The sequence below is a fragment of the Nicotiana tomentosiformis genome, chromosome 7 (genome assembly GCF_000390325.3).
Source record: "Nicotiana tomentosiformis chromosome 7, ASM39032v3, whole genome shotgun sequence".
NCBI classification, from domain to species: Eukaryota; Viridiplantae; Streptophyta; class Magnoliopsida; order Solanales; family Solanaceae; genus Nicotiana; species Nicotiana tomentosiformis.
In genome coordinates, this window is record NC_090818.1 from 24,057,228 (window position 1) to 24,077,957 (window position 20,730).

The 20,730-nt window shown below is 38.3% G+C and overlaps 1 protein-coding gene across 7 annotated transcripts; it reads right to left on the bottom strand.

Moving 5' to 3' along the window:
- Nucleotides 1-929: 929 nt before the first annotated feature.
- On the bottom strand, nt 930-6,479 carry LOC104088258 (uncharacterized). 7 transcript variants are annotated; one of them, XM_009592908.4, is made up of 4 exons: nt 5,065-6,473; nt 2,655-2,813; nt 2,090-2,308; nt 930-1,279 (listed from the first exon to the last, which is right to left on the bottom strand). In XM_009592908.4, the coding sequence occupies exons 1-4, from the start codon at nt 5,221-5,223 to the stop codon at nt 938-940; spliced, it is 879 nt and encodes a 292-aa protein (XP_009591203.1). In that variant the 5' UTR covers nt 5,224-6,473; the 3' UTR covers nt 930-937. The 7 variants fall into 7 exon arrangements, with proteins under 7 accessions (XP_009591203.1, XP_018623593.1, XP_018623594.1 ...); XM_018768077.3 differs by lacking the exon at nt 5,065-6,473 and adding an exon at nt 4,212-4,366; XM_018768078.3 differs by lacking the exon at nt 5,065-6,473 and adding an exon at nt 4,275-4,335.
- Between the last annotated feature and the right edge of the window lie 14,251 nt (nt 6,480-20,730).

Sequence of the window (20,730 nt, forward strand, 5' to 3'; positions counted from 1 at the left end):
TGATTTGCTAACCAAAGGCTTAGGAACTGCTCAACATGTGCATCCACTTGACAAGCTTGTAGTGCTTAACATTCTATACCCTCCAGCTTGAGGGGGTATATTGTGATATAGAATAGCATATGTATTAATTAGTCACGTGTCTTTTCTGTTAGATGACAGCTGTTAGTGAGCTGTCCAATAGTTAGTTGCTTAACTTAAAGTTAGTTGGATAGCTTAGGTGTATAAATGTACCGACTATCATCTTCAATAAGATAGTGATTTCATTTCTTCTTCAGTCGACTCTCTCTCTCAGCTTCTGCCATTGTTACACCTCCAAATCTCTTGCATTTTAGCAGTATGGCCCTTTGGTGGATGTTGGTCGAGCTAAGTCCATTGACACTATTTTGCCATTTTGCGAGTTGAAACCCAGTTTGCGGATTAAATCAGTACAAATCTTTTTGTTAATACGTGTTCTCTTATAATTCTAATTGCCATAAGCATAACATCTTGGGCTAAGAATAATACATTAGTGTACCTGTTACGCAGATATCAAGTAAATGTCCCCCGAGGTTTAAATAAATGAAAAAAAATCGCTTAGTATTTTTTGTCTTTGCGAAATGAAATTAACTCTCCGTACTTTAATCCAAGCTTGATTGATCACTAGACCACATCCTTGGGGTGCAAATTTAGTTATTCGCAAGCGTTATATTGATGACAGTACAAGAATCAAAACCTTTTATGAAGCTGTAGAAGATTATCATGCTAGAGGTATTAGTATTACTATCCCAAGACCAGCTGCCACGCAAGAACCAATAGAAAGGATTTCGACGCCGCTCTCGTCATAAGAAGCAGAACGCGCCATCACCTACAGCCCTTTCTTTGAGCTAATCAGATCAACTGCCGAAACCCCCCACCCCCAAAAAATAAAAAAATTATCTTGCTCTGGAAAATCAACAACTCATGATGCATATATTATTAATAAGGTTAATGCATTGTACAATGAATGAATTATAATAGAAGACCTTAAGTCTCCACTCCAGCAGTAACAGCATCCAAGGATTAAGCCTATGATGAACAACTGTATGAAATTTTCAGCAGAGAAGTGAGCTGCACTAAAAACAACTGAGCTAACAATGACTGCTTGCTGCCATTTCATTGTGGAGGAAAGAGCAGTCAAGAAGAACCCTCTGTACACAATTTCTTCTAGCGAGGGGGTGATGATACAGTAGACCAGGATGCATGATGTTATCGAGATTGGTCCACTCGAAAGAATTTCCTTCAAGATTGGATTGTTGACTTCCTGCAAAGTTCATCAAACAACGACGTTCTAGATTTATTACATCATACAGCAAAGAACAACAAGTCAAAGTGAGATAGTAATACGAATATAGACAAGAAAATGCATCTGTGCATGCACCTTGACTTCATCTCCCGTTCTAGGTCCAACTAAACCAATATAAGAGGCAAGAAACTCAATCAAATACATGTATATTTATAGGCATGTTCGTTTCTCAAACTCAACTAAACTTTTCTGGTGCTTTAGTTTTGCATACCTCTAATTCAAAACATCTGCTGCTTTAGCTTCCTCATCAGTCATTCAACTAAAGCTTGTATTAATTCCCATGTAACGTCCACAAGAATCAAGTGCAGGGAAATCCTTCCCCCCAATTTTACTATCTAAACATGCCAACATGTCAAATACAATTCAGTAGTCCTAAAAGTAAGGCAATTAAAGCCAAAGTAGCAAGTGTGTTCAAAGAACGCAACACAAGTTGGGTCATATAAAGAGTAAGAAGGCATGCTGAGACGTTTATCACCAGGGAAAGTAAGGTCAGTTCTTAAAGATTTGCACTACCTGCCAACCCTGGTTAAAACTTTCAAAACCTCAGTAAGAATATGAGGTTGCTTTATTGCATAGGTTAGTCGCAAGAGGGTATTCAGAATTTCCGTATTATCTAATTATCATGATAAAGTGACATGGAATAATAAATCATGATTTTTGTCCTCTTTCTTTTCTTCTCCATCTTTTATTTCAAGGTGAGTTAATGCAATAAGCATTTCAACTTTCAATTTGATATTGCATCTGAAAAAGGAAACATAAACAGCTTACCTTGGTACCTATCAACCAGTCAACAATAATTGAAGTGGTGAAAACCAACAGAACCAGGAACCCAAAGCCAAGAGCTGACACAAATAACCAGTTCCTTTCTTTTGCTGATCGCTTCTCTTGAAAGAAATCACGAAGCTTGTATTGGGGCTTCCCAGGACATCTTAAAAGAAGCAGAACGCCGATAAGCTCTAACGTCTGAAGTGCAACTAAGGATAATGCCTGTGGTGAAAAAAGTAAGGACTGTATATAAGTTGTGAGCTAAGGAAAATAAACAAGTAAAGATACCACCAGATTTATTACAGTAATAAATTAATGGACTATTTGCTAGTTGAGAAAAGTTTAGACGTTTTGAGTGCTACCCAAGTGCGATAGACTTCATTTTTGAGTTCCACAAAAGTGGTCACGATGTTGGTTCGATTGAATTAATTTCTAACAGAAAAAGAAGCAAAAAAAAACACAAGAGAAATTATGCTTATATCTCTTGAACTTAATCATAATTCATCAAACCAACCCACAACACTAGAACAGAAACATTCTAATAATGTTATGTACAAATCTTATTCACCTCGGTCTGTGGATCAAGAGCTGAACAATGCAATATACTGGTAACAGCAGATAAGCCGCCAAAACTCAAAGGGACGTGCATACTGAAAAGATAGAAAGCCATATTGCTCCACAAACTCCCCCCATCACAAGGATTATCTGATTTAAGGACCGAGAAGCCCTGTTAAATTGAAAAACATATATCTGAATGACAATTTTGTACAAATTTTGGAATAGAAAACTGAATACAAGCTTAGATTTATCACTAATCATTTCGGGACTATCCATTATCATGTTAATTAATCACTGGTATTTTTTCGAACTTAAATATGCAAGTTAATTGTTTTTCAAGAATGTTTGATTGGGTTTTCAGTCATGTTAACCCACATATTGGAGATTCCTTTTCCAACTTGACTCAATTTATTAGTTACCCTGTAGAATCTAAATCTACATGAAATGCGCTGACTAACTCAAAAGCTCAAAATGTCACATGCCCACATCATGGAGTACTGAGAACCTAATCGATCCGCTTAACACACTCCATTATTCACTTTCTTCCCTATTCTTGCAGGTTACGTCTCTCTCTCTCTCTCTCTCTCTCTCTCTCTCTCGCTCGCTCTCTCTCACGACTAACCACCTGGCAGCCTATCCAGCCGGCCAACATAGGTTGCCAGGGTAATCCGACCCACAAAAGATGAACGGATGGATTGACATCAATTGTTAAAACTGAGACTAGAACCTGAGACCTCTTTACTCCCATGCCTCAACCACTAGCCCACCCCCCTCGAGATTATATTCAGTTCAAACATAATTTATCTCATGGCTTTAACACTTAGGTCCTGCTTGGGGTTTACCATCTTTTTGGAGTTTTGATCTTTTCAAAATTGCGAGCATCAAACAATTTGCCACGATGAATCAATGATAACTCCAAGTCATCTGTTATGCAAATTAGCTTTCTGCTTCCTGTTCCAAAGACAGTCTTTTATTTCAAGTTACCTATTTCTGGACAACAAATCGCAGCAATGTGATCCATAATCTGTCCACACTTCTTTTGTGGTTCTATTATAGCCTTCTATGTTTGTTCCTGTTTAGCATCAGAAAAAATCCTAAATCTTTGCATTTATGAAATAAGGCGGCTCTAAGCAAACTTAAATGCGAGTACCCGAGGCACCTCATCCTCTCATTCCATTGTTGCTCATTCTCTTTAGGCTGAAGTGTTTGGTACAAATTCTCCATAGGAAGTTAGGAACACCAAGAATTTAGAGTCTGGTCCATCCCTTTCCTCACTAATGACTTAATGATAACACGTCAAAATGCTCAAATTATCTGAAGTTTCACCACAGTTGTCATTAAGGGTAGATGGTCTTAAAACAAGTCACAAGTTTCTCAGCAACTATGCAGCTGCAGAGTTCCAAACTACTCCCTTTTTCATCTTACTCTATATACTTCCACCGCCTACAGATCTAAAGCGAGGCAATGGGTGTTGCGGAAGCTGAATATATAGAGAGTGATTAAATCACAACTACTATATCTAAAGGTAGTTAATAAATAGTAAGTGAGACAATAATAAAAAAAACACCAGAAATTAACGAGGTTCGGCAAAATTTGATTTTTGCCTAGTCCTCGGATACAATCAACTCACACTTTATTTCACTCCAAAAATACAAGTGAAATATTACAAGAGAGAAAGAAGATTCAAATGCCTTAGGAGATAAGAAGGCAAGTGAGAGATGTTTAGAAATGAACAAAATCCTTGCTATTTATAGGAGGGAAATGACCTTAATAATATCATGCATGACATCACATTAAGTGTGATCATGCAATGTAAATGCATGAAAAAATGCATCTACCAATTTCCTCCTAAAAGGAGACTTCCAAATGTTCACACTAGTTCACATTAATCTTGTCAAATTCAACAATGGGTTCAAGTGAACCTATTGTTTTCAGCTCAAGTCACATAAGCACATGAAAAAAAAAGTAGGCAGATTTTCAATAGTTTGGATGAACTCGTAAACTCTAAATCCTAGATAAGCCTCTACTCCACCTCTTTTCACTTCTAATTCATCTAATTAAGCTACTAGATTTAAGTTGTAACACCCTATGCACCAATAGAAAGTAAAGAAACTTCCCTAGACATTTTCATTGTTTATTGTTGTTGTAGTATTGGACTTTCCTTGTCTTTGGTAAAAGACTAAAAAATGACCAAAAAACTTATACATAGAAATCTCAATTTGCCAATTATACTCAAAGACATAACCATCCTACATAAATGTTCTCTGTTTACCATCGAAATTACCATGCTTTCTTTTCTATCAATTTTCTTTAGCTCTGTTTAACTTAACAATGGACAAATGTAAGGCAAAAAAGTTAAGTTTTTGAGTTTCTTCTAGCGAATATGTGTTAGAGAAAAGAGGTAGTGAAAGGCAAAGTACCTCGGAAACATTTTGGGTGTCCTTGTTTTTAATGCAACGACACTTGGGATAAGTTCTTGTGCGAAAGAACTTCGAAGGGTACAAATGATTGTGAAAATCTTGGCTCAACTTCACAGATGAAACACAAATGGTAGGTGCACGGACCACTAACCCGTTCATGTTTCCCACACCAATTTGAGCTCAACGCGAGGGTAGAGACTAGCGGCGTCGCGCGGTGGCTGGGTTAGGCCAGAGAATGGCTGTCAATGCTTGTCGCGAAGCTGAATAAATGGTCGGAAAATATTTTCGAGAAAATGATTCCCTTAAAAGGAAAATAATCATAAAATATGATAAATAGAGTTTCGATGATATTTGTAAAAGGCAGAATAGCCTAATAAACACTTGTACTTGTCCCATTTTATCAAATCGGTCCCGATATTCTATGAAATTTCATCCAGACACTCGTAATTTTTAAAACACATTACTTTAAACCCTTTCAGTCTCGCGTGTTCTTCAAACACACGATGTGGATGACACATCATAGTCCACATCAAATTTTTAATGATACATCATTCTTTTTTTAACTTTAATTTCAAAAATTTAATTTTTTTCCTTTTTTTCCGCTCTATTCCTCCCCACCCTTGACCAACTATTGAAAACATCAAACATGGCATCTTTCGTCTTATATTAGTCTCTTTGATAGTCAAACATGTCCCTCTATCATATGAAACAAGGCGCCTTCACCAAAATCAACTTTGTTAGAGAGCCATAAGCTTGCAATAGATCCCTTAAATTGGTTTAAACTCGTTAATCTGAGATCCTTAAACCAAGTAGTTGAAGCTAAGAAATCTTGGTAGATAAGCTCTGCTTGAGCACAAAAAGAGGGGAAAAAATCAAGACCTTAGATAACCAAGAAAAATAAGGAAATGCAGACAACTTCTGTGCCATTAATGAATGAAGATATTAGAATATTTTTTCAAAATTTGAATCTTGGAAAGAGGGGAATCTAATCCTATAGCTTGCATATTACCATCTTTACCGGCGGCAACACCACGGTGGACAACTAAACTAACACCTCACCATAAACTGCCCAAAAAATTAGATTTTCAGCTTCTCTCATCAAATAAAATTCTACCATTAAATATTCGCTCTACCACCTAAGAATCTATTAATCCTGAAATAATTGTTACCCAAACCAGATTCAATACCGCCAATAGACATAGATCTCATTCATCTCAGAAACATTAATGGTGATTGCTCTTCAAAAAATATTTACTACTATTTTTTTTTTAAATATTGACAGAAGGTTTGTGAAAATGGGGAGGGGAATAACGGAAAGGAATAAGGGGAGAAAGAGAAAAGAAAAATAGAGAAGGGGAATAACGGAAAAGGAATAAGGGGAGAAGATAAAAGAAAAAATGGAGGAGGGGTGGGGAAAGAACGGGAAAGGGGAAAGGTAGAAAGAGAAAAAGAAACGGGGGAGGGGGTTGGGGAAAGAAGAAAGAACAAATATATTTAGTTTTTTATTGTATTATTTTTTTGTCTTTTACATTTACTTTTTATTTTTATTTTTTCTTCTTATTTTAATCATTTTTAGTCTAAATTTTTTAGGTTTACTCTCGTTATACACGTGAAGTTCACGTATTTTGTCCAAGTCGATCATGAACTTGCCACGTATGCTTGGTCAACGGTCAGAGGAGTTTAAAGTAATGTGTTTTAAAAACTACGAGTGTCTAGATGAAATTTCGTAAAGTATTGGGACCGGGATGACAAAACGGGACAAGTAAAAGTGTTTATTAGGTTATTCTGCCATTTGTAAAAAGATACTCCGTAGTAGACAATATTGTTCAAGTGTTAACTAGAACAAGTGAGGTAAAGTAAGACTTTGAAATATTTACACAAATAATTTATTTATTTTTGGTCTGTGAAGTCGCTATAAAGCTACAGAATATGAAATACAGTCAAACGTCTCTATAACAGTCTTGTTTGTTTCGATATTTGTTATACACCTACAACAACATTTGACATTTAAATATTTTTTGACTGTTATAGATAAAACTAATCCAAAAATTAACTATTTTTCTTTTTTTAATATTACATATAAAAGATAAGAAAATTATTCAAATTTAAAATCTTAGAAGATATGCATAGTTCACAGGTAAATATTGAAGAAAACTAATACATTATTAATAAATTCATAACTAAACATACAAAGATTTAAACTCTAAGGCACAAATTTTAAGGAAAATAAATTTTTTCAAGATTGATGGAAGAACTTTGTACTTGTAGCTGTTTCGTCGATTCATTCTCTTACTATCGATATAACGCTTGAATTGACGAAGATTTGTGTTCAAATTTTCACCAAAAAGGTATCCAATGAAAAATATATCATATGCAAATCTTCAAATCTTATGTCTTATGCAAGATAGAAACTTTGTATAATGGAAACGATTGTTTGTATATTTTTTAGAATTGTTATTAGTAATTTTAAAGATTCTATATGGTTGTTATAGAGGGATAAATCTACAAAGAGCGTTCTGCTATAAATATGGTTGTTTCTGTTATAGGTAAGAAAATTATTATAAAGAGGTAAAATATAACTTAAAAATCAATTTTAAAATAACTTGGCTTTTATAATGAATGACTGTTATATAGGATGATGTTATTTAGAGGTGTGACTATAATATACAATTGGGGTTAAAAGTACAGAAAAACAATTGTGAACACCCCTTCCGGATCCAACCAACCATGGGAGATATTTTACCCTTCAAGCATTTCCATTATTCTAGTAACTTTGGGAAAATAATTACTCCCTCTGTTTCAATTTGTTGATAACAACCTGTCATTCAAATTAATTTATTTATTTTAAAGAAGTTATATACTAATGTAGAAATTAATCTCTTATACCATAAATGTAATTTAACTTGTTATATCATGTCACTTATCATTTATAATAGATAATAAACCAATAGAATTAAATTAAGTTACCTTCAAATAATTTTTTAAATGATTGAATTATATTAAATAATTTATTATACTATATGTGCATAGAACTTAAACTCTTTCTAGTGAAGGTGGACACTAATAATAATATATTACTAACACTATTGGAAAATGGCAGAATTCAGACCGCCAAAACGGTCGGAAATCACGAATTGCCGACTACTTTTCGATCAAAATTGGTCGGTCAGAAAACAGTTAGTCGGAGAATAATTTCCGACCGAATTCGTCGGTGATTTTCGACCAAAGTAGTCGGAACGTTCAAAAGGTCAAACGACCAAATATTTTCAAATTTCCTACCAAAGTGGTCGGAATTTACCGACCGAATCAGTCGTAATAATATAAATAAAAATAATTATTTATTTAAAATTAAATAATATAAATATATAATTTCCGACGGAATCGATAGGAAATTAATAATTAAAAAATAAATTTTATTTAATTTCCGACGGAATCCATCGAAAACGTTTAAATATTAATTTATTTATTTTAAATTTTCGACCGAATCGGTCGGAAATCTGGGAATTTTTGGTAAAATCTGGGCAGTTGTCCGACTGTTTTCGTCGGAAATCAGTCAGAATTTTCTGTAAAACTGGGCAGAAGTCTGCCCAATTTTGAGCTACACCACATGCCAAACTATTACAATACAATAACGCCAACAACCAATCAACCATTAACACAATCTAAACCAACAATACCAACCATTAACACAATCTAAACCAACAATACCAACCATTAACACAATATAAACCAACAATAACCATTAACACAACCTAAACCAACAATACCAACCATTAACACAACCTAAACTAACAATACCAACCATTAAACCTAACAATTTTGGGCATAAAAATATCTAAATAGTAGTCCACATTCAAGTTTAAAAACAAAACATAAAGTTGTATTTCACAGTCAAGTTTACCAATCAACTAAAATACCACACCTAAACTACTACACATCAGATTCAGTTTGTTCATAGATCATGCCCATATTTTCTCATGAATTTCTGCTTCTTAACAAATGTTTCGATTTGGGAGTTCAATTGTTGCTCCCGAATTTCCTTTCTCATATCAAAATAGTGTTATGATAATTGCAATTATCTCAACGCTATTTTGATGTTGCTAGTCCGTGGATATTAGTCCTTTTCATTTTATGCTGAATTGGTGATATTCTAATCGTATTGAAATACTAGCTTATAAGATCCTTCAAATCTCTCTTTTCAAATCGTGCAGCATTTTTGCTTTTGGGAGATCTTCAAGAAAAGGTGATAAGAAAACGACACTCCACTGGTGTTACAAAGAGAATTTTGGAAATATTTTACATCAAAAGATGTTCACTCTATAATTATATAGATGGCAAAGGAACCATCAGTTCAAATTTGATGGTCCACACTTCACACTTTTCTTTTTGAACCCCAGTAAAATATGCAGCTGTTACAGTTTTTGTCACAATTTTTGTTATTCGGGTGAGTACTGAGTACTCCGTGTGCACTGAATAAATTCCTCACTGTGTAATAACCTGCAAACCATACATGTGATGTAAACCGCACAGGGCTTGGCTCGATCCAGAAGGTATCGAGGGAGAATCAATTTCAGGACCGCCCTCCAAACCAATTGGGTAATCCCCGAAGGGACCACACTTCACACTTTAAGACTCCGATTCTTAGAATATCCTAACTGTAAATGTAGGATCCTATTTTTTCTTGTTTGCTTATTTTCTTGTTTTATTTGTTTCCTTTCTTGTCAAATACTCATATTGCTTTACACGGCTACTATATAAGCTACCTCTCATTCTTTTCCAAGCTGCCACCCAAACTTATAATCTCCGCGATCATGCATAAATTTACAAGCGTCCCGGTATCCATAATATCCTGTCTCTTTATAGTCCTTACAAATATATGGCTGATAATCAAATCTTGTTGAAACTGTGATATAGGCAGAAGCCCTGAGAGGACCATGCGCTCGACCAACTTTGGAGATCTCAGTCTCAGTTTCTGAAGTGATTGTTGTTTGACCAAAAAATATAATCTTCGGTTAAACTATTAAATTTATGTAGTACGGGGTTAAATCTAACTAAGGATAATAACTCTATATATTAAGTACAAAAATGAATAGTAGATGGGACAGATTCCGTATATGGTCGGTAATAATAAATGTAAAATACTCTTAAAGTAAGAACATTAAGGGTGATATAACTAACAATAAATGTCAATAAATAGTATTTAAGTAAATAAAGAGAATGATTCACCCTTTAATAGATGGGTGAGACGAATATTTTGCCTAACAATGATGAATGACATATGATCCAAGATTCGCATGAACGATCCTTGGATCTGATGAAAAAGTGGGGAATAATATATGAACAAAGATATTTATAAAAAGGCAATTTTTGTATTTTAGCAAGAGAGAGAATCCTCTTCTCAAAAGTGTTCTTATCATAATGAATATTACATGCCCTTATCATTGCCTCTTATTTCTATATATACGGGGCCTTATTCCTAGGAAACACTAATAGTACAAATGAAGGGAATATCTACTAGAATATTCCTTTTTAGTACCCTATCCTCACAAATTAGCCATTACAAGTCTTATTATCAATAGTCAATCTCGACCCTCGCTGACATCTTGACTGCGATCTGTCGATATCTCGACCACGACTCATGTCGGCACCTTGGCCATTGACCTCGCTGCGTCTTGGGTGAGCTCGACCGGTAACTTTCTTTAATGCCATATTACGCTAGATATTCTAAAGATAGATTTTAGCCTACACAGCTAGTCCCTCTGCTTATTAAGGCCGAGCTCGGACAGCCTTGATAAACAGAGTCTGTTTGTCGTAGTTGACGAAATTGGGCGAGCAAGTTGGGTAGCGACGCTTTAGGCGAGGTGGCAACATGACTTTTCGTGAGTTGCAAACTTTGGGAATGCATTGTTTCATAATGATGACCTGACATCATGCGTCATTATGACGTATTTTTCCGATGCTTTGCGTAGTTTCTTGCGCCTCTGTCGTTTCGATACCTGGGCTGGGTAATGATATCCTGATTTCTCGGTCTTGGGGCTTGAACTCTTATAAATAGGGATCTAAGGCCATTTGTGTTTGTTTTGCCTTCTCCTAATATCGAATCCTATGTGTTTCTTTCCTTCATTCTCCATATTGAACCCTAGTCTCCTTTTTGCTTCGTCGTTGCGTTTTCACTCTCCTGATCCCAGCGATCTTCGTTGCTTCCAACTCCTATGCTTAAAACATCCTCCTTTAAAAATATGGTCAACGCACCCTCTGGCTCCGATATGGCGGCTAACCCTACCCCCTTGGCGGTACGTATGCCTCCTCACGACGACGTTGTTTCTGTTGCCCCTGAGGATGATAGATTTCCTATGGTGGAGAAAATAATTTCTCGTAGTGAAAAGACTAGATCTGACTTTTCTAAGTTACCTGAAGACGACCTTGAGGCCTCGAAATCGGTGATGAACGAGGTCGATCTCGCTGAATTTAGGGCAAAGTTCAGAATTCCGACTCACATCGATTTGGTTCCGGGGGGACGCGACGTGGTACAAATACACCGCCCAGGATATTGCGCGTTCTACGCGTATCCATTCTATGTAGGCTATTCCTTTCCACTTCTCCCATTGGCGGGGGAATTTTGCCGCTACTACGGCGTCTTCCCGACCCAACTCTCCCTTTACATTTACAAACATATCCGCATGTTGACGAAATATGCGTTGTTGGTTGGTCGTGGGGTTTCTCTTCGCCACCTGATGCACCTCTTCGCCCTTAGTTTCTATAGGGGGACGATACTACATCTTCGTCACTGAGGAAGTAAAAGTTTGGTAGTGAAGATGGACGATAAAGCAAATCATCAGTTCTGGCTCATCTACTTCTTCGTCAAGACCGAGGACGTGGTAGCCAACGCGAGAGAATTCCCTGAGGCTTGGAATTATGCCCGTAAGTATCTCTTTGCCAAGCATTTGTTTTGCTCGTTTTTAGTCATAGTCTAACATTCCGTCTTTCCCTCGCGCAGCCGAGACTTCGCCCCCTCTCTTGGTTGTGGACATTCATGACTGGGTCCGCCAGGTCTTGCCTCTCACAGCGAGGATTCATGAATGGCCATCATTTATCAAGAAATTCGGGTTCGCACCTTCAGTGATCGGTGAGTTCGTCTATTTGTATTCACTTGTACGTTTGTTATCTTTTGTCCATGCCGTTTCGACCTCATGGTCGCCTGCTCATTACGATTTTGTGCAGGAAATGACAGTCTTTTAACTTTTCTTTTGCAGCCCAAGGATCTTCGAAAAGGCTAAAGGCTCCTGCTCCAGCATTCCGCAAAAGGAAGGCAACACTTCTGTTCCTTCTGCCGCCGTGAGGTCTGCTCGGTCATCGACTACGCATGATGCGGGACTCTCAACTTCTCCTCTGCATCATCTAATAGACGATTCCTCTTCGTCGTCCTCATCGCCGAATGGTGATAATTTTCTTCCCCATAAGAGGCGATCTGTAGATGTCGGAGAAAACATTGTTCGTGGGGGAGCTCATTGATGGAGGATTTTGTCATTCGAGAAACGACGACCATAGATCTTGGAGATGACATCGAGTTACCGCCCATGATTCTGCCATCATCGGGGGCCGAGGAGGGTATGTCTCTCCCTGAGGCCGTGATGGATTTTGAAGGGCCATCTGCGAGAGTCCCTGATACTTTACGACAGGATGAGCCATCAGCCTTGCTACCAGCCGATTATCCTTCTTCCCGGGTTGACACAAAGGGGAAAAGCGTAGCCGAAGAAGGTTCCGAGACGGGCTCCGATATGGATGCTGAGGAGGTGAGGATGATGGGGGAATGACTTACCCTATCACGCCCCGAACTCGGAGAGCACGACCGACGCTCAACCGAGTGAACCCAGTCGAGCAAGCCTACATTACATCAATCTCTCATCATAACTCATGCATGATTTATCAAAACATAATTAGATCTTGACTTTCATATTGAATACATTTGGCTCAATAGTCCATAATGTTTTTTATTTTTTTTCTCTCGTGATGGGTACATAGCTTCATAAATATATGTGAACATAAATACATGACGAAACTCAAAACTTAAGTACATGATCCACAGTGTACATGGAACTTCTATGACAATAGATATCTAAGTACATAAAACCAACTAGACTCGAATGCCCACTAGAATTGTAGTAGGCTCATCATAATATGTTGCGCATAAGATCCCTACCAAAGATCCATATCATCCTGTAGAAGTATACATGCATCTATTAAAAGATGCAGCACCCCCGACAAAAGGGACGTGAGTACATGTGGAATAGTACTCGCATGTAAGGCAAACAGAACAACATGTGAAATCATGGTAATTCAAATAAGAGTCATATGTAGTACATCAAGAACTATGAAATATCCCATACATTCACATTTCAAGTCTCGTTATGTTTACATCACTTTAAACTTCGTTTAGGATTAACTGAGCCATATGAACTATGCGTGGAATACATAATATAAAGTAATTGAAACAACATGTACAAACAAGGCCAATGAAAATGGCACATAATGTATGCGTTAACAATGCGTCTTACTAGACCGTCCATATCCCTCTCTTATCTTACACCTATATATTTCATAGACCGCCCTTAGTGTTCACATATCATATTATACATAGACCATTCATAGGATTCCACTCACAATACACCTATGCATTTCATAGACCGTTCATAGAATTTCATACACAATACACCTATGCCTTTCATAAGCCATTCATAGGATTTCATACATAATACACCTATGTATTTCATATACCGTTCATAGGATTTCATACACAATACACCTATGCGTTTCATAGATCGTTCATAGGATTCACATATACCATACAATACACATGTGCGTTTCATAGACCGTTCACAGTGTTTACTTACACAATACACATGTGCATTTCATAGACCGTTCACAATGTTTACTTACACAATACACATATGCATTTCATAGACCGTTCATAGTGTTTACTTACACAATACACATGTGCGTTTCATAGACCGTTCATAGTGTTTATTCATATTATATTATACACATATGTGTTTCATAGCCCGTCCATAGGGTTCATAACACATCATTATGCACATAACCATATATAAACTCAAAGCGACATGATTAACATTACATTGAGGTCATAAGTTCCCAGATCATTGGAACACTTCATGTTCATGCTCATCATGGAGAAACATAGCTCATTACATTAGCACATGCATGGTGAATCAATAAGTCAATTTCAATGGCACATGAGCCCAATTTCTTTTCTTAAGGTTCATCATCATTTAGCATATGACACTTCTCTTTCATCTCGTTATTCACTCACTTGACATCTTGAGGTCATTGACTAAGTTCATGATTCTTGAGGACTTAACATCGAAGTCATTTACATATATTATTTCAGAAGCATACTACTATAGTTGAAACCATTGGGACATACAACACCTCATAATTTGCACTTAGGCAAACAATCACATTTTATGTTCATACTATCACTTACTTGTACTTACCATGGGTGTTCATAGAATATTAAGAGTATTTAGAACATTTAGGAACACCATAGCCTTTACTCACAAGAACGTAGGGGCTTATAACACATTGGAAACAAGAGTACAAATACGTTCATCTCATAACCTTTCACACTATATATCACTTAATTTGTACTTTCAACCACTTACAACATCATTATTTCATTGGCTCTCTTGGCCATACATATAATTCTTCTTTCATAGTACAATGGTCGTATTTCATATTTCACACTTTCATGTCTTTCCTTTCATGGATCATCATCATAAATATCAACATATAGAATATTCCGAAAATCACAACTTTAGGTTCATTGGTAATGGATACTTTAAACACAATGGATTTCTTTTCAAGAAATGGAGTAAAATGATTGGCAATCGAAGCACAAGTTAAAATCATAAATGAGTAACACATCATTTATTCTTGAAATACTTTTCCCCAAAAGGGCAATACACCATTTCAACTCATGATTATGTAAGAGCTCAAAACATATTGGAAATACCTACCAAGCATAGCATAGGTGTTAGTACAACCACATTTGGACATGACTTGAGTACATAATCTTTTAGACAATTCTATTTTCAGAGTCAATTTGGAATAGTTGATTCAAGACTCATTTCATAACCTTTCTCTCATCATTTCATTTCATTGGCACCATTAGCCACAAGTATAACTTTCATTCTTGGCACGGTGGCCACACTTTATATCCCAACTCATCCCTTTCACTTTCAAGCATATTTAATCACAGCTTTCATTACACACATGAATAATTAAGAGTCTTAAGTATATCGAGATTTCTTACACAATTTGGCATAATAGCCTTCATCGAAACACGACTTGAAGTCATAACATCTTAACACACATCCCATACTTGAACCCATTCTCGTATGATATCACAATATGACAAGAGCGTTCGGAACACATTTTAAACATATACCTTTCGACACAAAACTTATTCAGAATAGTCAATTTATAATGAATAAATCGGGACTTACAAGAACATCGTGGGATTCAATTCTAGGAGAGGAGTTTAGCCAACATAACTTGCTTGAGCTTTCCTTAGATTACTACAATGTACCGAAAATCCTAGCAACTTCAATCTATTTAGAAACATAACAAAAGTGAACCATAATTAGGAAGATATTCATGGGTTCACCTCATTTAAACATTTCATCAAACACTTGGTGTGCAAATTTGACTATAAGGTTCTTCTACAAGATTTCCTTCACCCCACAACCCAATCTTTACCCATTTGAGCTCAACAATCTTCCCACAAACCTTATTTGTACATACATGTATACATAATACTCTTACACCGAAGAATCATACACCCTATCACCCATCATTTACCCCACACTCAAAATTAAAGACTAGGGTATGGAACCTTACCTCTTAGATGAAGATCTTGTGATTGGCTTCCTTGATTCTTGAAGATTGGTGCAAGATTGGATGATTGGAATGTTAAGTTTCCTCCTTCTCTCTCTAAAATTCTCTTACCTATCTCTAAATTCCTCAGAAAATCGCCCCAAAATAGGCCCCAAAGATTATTTATCAAAATGGGGCCGGGTTATGAAAATAGAAAAATTAACCTTTCGAACTCAGGTCTGCCATCGCAGAATGGACTGCAGAATAGGTATGCGGGTCGTACAATGGATCACAAAATCGATTCCCAAAACTAGGCTGCACTGGTCAATTATGTGACCATTCTGCGGCCCGCGTAATGATTATGTGGTCGCAGAATTGGCCGCAGAATCACATTCTGCCAGCCTTTGTTAATTTGGTCATAACTTCTTGTAGAAGTGTCCAAATGAAGAACGGTTTGAAGCGTTAGAAACTAGACTCGAAGATCTTTCATTTTATAGGTTGTTCATCACATAAATCTTTATATATATGTAGATATTCTCGTTCAAAGTTTAGTCTTATGCGTACGCATTTGGATCTTTAGTCGATCATGTAATTTCCAACTTGACATAGACTTAGGGCTCTCCTTAGACCCCACACCACTTATAATATGCCTCGTACACTTATTATCATATCCAAATGATATCCATCATATTAATAGTTCTTGTCTGCATACAAAATAATATAATTAGCGCACATCAACTTTCTTAATAGCGCTTAAGTACTTCAAAAAATTTTCGGGTGTTACATACCCGACTTGATGTAAGATTGGAGGAGACCACGCGGACCATTGTGATCCCCTTGGACCGGGATTTTCTGGTGGATACCGAGGATGTGATCCTTTATCTTGGTCCCCTCTGTTCCAATATGGAGGGTAAAACCCTTGAGTAGCTAAATGATGCTACTTTGTCGAGGAGTATAGCCGACCTCGCTCTTAGGGTAAGCCTTTTGATTTTTTTTTCCGTTCTTTTTTCTTGTTGAGCTCAGTTTCGTTCTTATTTTTTATTTTCTGTCTTTCTTTCAGACCGTGATTTTAGAGATCGAGAGCGCCCGACGAGAGGAGAGGTGTAAGGCCATTTTTCAGAAGATGGAGTGGAAGTATCGCGAATGCCATGATAAACACCGTGAGCTTTGCAGGTGGCTTGGTGGGAGCAGCAATTTCTTAGATCTTCGAGACGAACTGAAGGAGAAGGATGACGAGTTGGTGAGGGTCATCAAAAAATGCAGCGAACTCGAGGGGGGCGTTAAGGGACAAAGAAGAAGAACTCGAGGTGAGTAAAGGGGTTGAGGCTCAATGCGCCGATCTTCAATCCCATGTGGTTTCATTGCGTACCGAGTTCGAGGAGTGTCAAATCAAAGTGGACACTCTGACTAGCGAGGTTGCTGATAAGGCGGTAGGCTTAGAGAAGGCGGAGTTGGCTCAGTTGTCGGCTGCGATAAAGGCGGAGGCTTTCTCAATCATGATCTGCATTCTTCGTTCTGAGCGGGAGAATGCTTTGGAGACGGCCAGGCTTAGGGAGAAGCGGCTTGATGAGCGGATATGGGATCTGGAGAAAGAGGCTTCGAGCTTTAGTGTTCGGGTTGCAGTTCTCGAGGTCGAGAAGGCACAGCTGTCTTCGTCCCGCACTTCTGCCTTTCCTGATGTTCCGCGGGATTCGTACGAGGAATGGATTCACACCGAGGCCTAGCTGGATATATTTAGGGATCTGATAGGGAGGAAGACTATTTCAGAAGCCGACTTTGAGGATGCTCGTGCTAAGGCACGTAAAGCTCGGTTTGCTTGTGGCTATGATCCCACTACACCGGAAACCGGCGATGACGAGGAGGATGCAGGCGTGGATCAGATCAAACAGGATGCCTGGTATGAGGATGAATATCTCACTGGCGAGGGCGAGGAGATAGGTGGAGACGGTTTGGGCGATCAAGCTAGTGGCGGTGCTGGGCCAGGCGGTGATTAGTTGTTCTTTTTTGTTTAGCCACAGACTTGTGTGTACTTTTTGTAGGCGTGCATTATTTGTAAAAATATTCGAAGTATGAAATGTTAGTTTTGTTATTCGTACCTGATTCCTTTTCTTTGTTCGGGTTTGTGTGTTTTTCTAATTTTGTTGCTTGATTGCCTTTGTCGTAACAAATTTGTTTGAGTAGGCTGAACGAGATTGAAAATAGCCTTTATTTAGTTAGGGTCGTAGGTCGAGTAGGTGTTAATTCGAATGAAGTCGAATATAACCTTTGATTAATTGAGGCCATGTGCCGAGTAGGTGCTAATTTGAACGAGGTCGAATGTAACTTTTAATTGATTGAGGTCGTGGGTTGAGTAGGTGCTAATTCGAACGAGGTCAAATGTAACCTTTAATTAATTGAGGTCGTGGGCCGAATAGGTGCTAATTCGAACGAGGTCGAATGTAACCTTTAATTAGTTGAGGCTGTGGGACAAATAGGTACTAATTCGAATGAGGTCGAATGTAACCTTTAATTAATTGAGGTCGTGGGTCGAATAGGTGTTAATTCGAACGAGGTCGAGTGTAACCTTTAATTAGTTGAGGCCGTGGGTCGAATATGTGTTAATTCAAACGAGGTCGAGTGTAACCTTTGCTTGGGGAGAGCAGAAGTAAACTTCATGTACTTGTGCATTATTCATATTCTTGGAGAGATTTATATATTTTTCGGGCGTTGGCTGGTAGTTCAGTCCCAGTCCCGGTCTATCTAGTCCCTTCATTGGTCGAGCTGGAAAAATAGTGAGAGATCGAGCAATGAACTGGTCGTCCAGTATCTTTGTTTGTGCGCACTTCAATTTTGAAGTATCCCCATCATCGCCTCGTTAAAAACCTCCTCGAGAAAACCCAATTGGGACAAAACTCGAGTGAGGGAAAAAGAGTGCAACTTTGGGGACCTCGTCCTTTAAAAGTTGAAGTACTTGAGGTTTATAATATTCCAGTTGTTTGGTAGTCGCTTTCCTTCCACTGTTTCTAGTGTGAATGGCCCTTTGCTTGCTGTTATCGTGATTTTGTAGTGGTCGTCCTAGTTTGTTCCTAGTTTGCCTTCCCGTGGGTATTTGCTTGCTTGTGTTTTAGATTTAAGCACGTAGTCCCCGATTTTAAGTGACCTGATCTTTGCCCTCTTGTTATAGTATCGTTCTTTTTGTTACTTTTGGGCGACCATTCTTACGTAGGCCATATCTCTTCATTTCCCGACTTCGTCGAGTTCCTGCCTTCTACTGTCATCGTTCTGGGGTCCGCTTTCGCGGAAGTATCTTAGACTAGGTTCTCCGACCTCGACTAGTATTACTGCATCAGTCCTATAGATTAACGAGTATGGCGTTTCCCCTGTGCTTATTTTTGGTGTTGTTCGGTAGGCCTAGAGTACTTATGGTAATATCTCTGGCCACAGTCCCTTGGCGTCTTCTAGTTTCTTCTTCATGATGTTCAGTATTGACTTGTTGGAGGATTCTGCTAGCCCGTTAATCGCAGGGTGGTAAGGTGTTGGCAGTATTCTTTTGATGTGCCATTTTTTCAAAAAAGTCGATGACTTTCTTTCCTACAAATTGAGGTCCGTTGTCGCATATGATTTCTTTGGGGAGACCGAAGCGGCATATGATGTTCTTCCATATGAAGACGATTACTTCATGTTCGCGTATTTGGGCGAATGCTCCTGCTTCCACCCATTTAGAGAAATAATCAGTTAAAACCAAGAGAAATCGTACGTTACCTCGTCCGGCTGGGAGGGGGACCACGATATCCATTCCCCATTTGATGAACGAACAAGGGGAAGTTACTAAGTGTAGGTGTTCTCTTGCTTGGTGGATCATTGGAGCATACTTCTGGCATTGCTCACATTTTTTCACGAAATTTGCGGCCTCCTTTTTCATGGTGGGCCAGTAGTATCCTGCTTGTATGAGGCACCTGACCAAAGCTCGATTGCCGGAGTGAGCTCCACAGTCGCCTTCGTGCACTTCTTCAAGGACGCGTCGCGTCTGATTTGGGCCCAATCATTTCACTAGGGGACTGCCATATGTCCTTTTGTACAGGTCATTGTGAATGATGTTATACCTGGCCGCTTACATTCGTAGCTTCTTGGCCTCTTTTTTATCATTAGGGAGTATGCCGTCCTGCAAATATGTGATAATACGGTTTCGCCAGTCCCAAGTTAGGTTTATAGTTCTTACCTCGATTTGGTCTATCGACGAGTTGAGGAGGTGGACCACATTTTGGTCTCCGGTTGTGATGTTTTTTGTGGCTGCTGCTAATTTGGAGAGGCCATCCGCCTCGTTATTCTGTGCTCGGGGAATCTGGTCGAGCTCACATTCGTCGAACTCGGGTAGTAGTTTGCAGATTTTGGTCTGATATTTTTGTAACCTTTGCTCCTTGATTTGGAAAGTCCCCGTGACTTGGTTGACCACGAGCTGAGAATCGCAGTACAACCTTAGCCGTTTCGCCCCGTGTTTGAGTGCTAGTCTTAGTCTTGCAATTACGGCCTCATATTCGGCCTCGTTGTTAGTCATGTCCGGGCACCTTTGGACTGGAGAATCACTTCGCCTATTGGGACTTCGAGTATGAGTCCCAGCCCGGACCCCGATGCGTTAGATGCACCGACGGTGTATAGGACCCAGAGGTCGTATATTTGGGAAGAAGCATGGATGGCTTCCTTTTCGACTTCGGGTAGTATGTGCGCACTGGAATCGGCGATGAAGTTGGTGAGGACCTGAGATTTTATCGCCGTTCGCGGTCGATATGTAATATC

What these genes read in the sequence shown, in the direction of transcription:
- LOC104088258 (XM_009592908.4), bottom strand. Translation starts at nt 5,223, where the DNA reads ATGAACGGGTTAGTGGTCCGTGCACCTACCATTTGTGTTTCATCTGTG. An exon ending in CTCTTGATCCACAGACCGAG is followed by an intron (nt 2,309 to 2,654) that starts GTGAATAAGATT and finishes TTTTCACCACAG; the next exon opens with GCATTATCCTTAGTTGCACT. An exon ending in ACTGGTTGATAGGTACCAAG is followed by an intron (nt 1,280 to 2,089) that starts GTAAGCTGTTTA and finishes TGAACTTTGCAG; the next exon opens with GAAGTCAACAATCCAATCTT.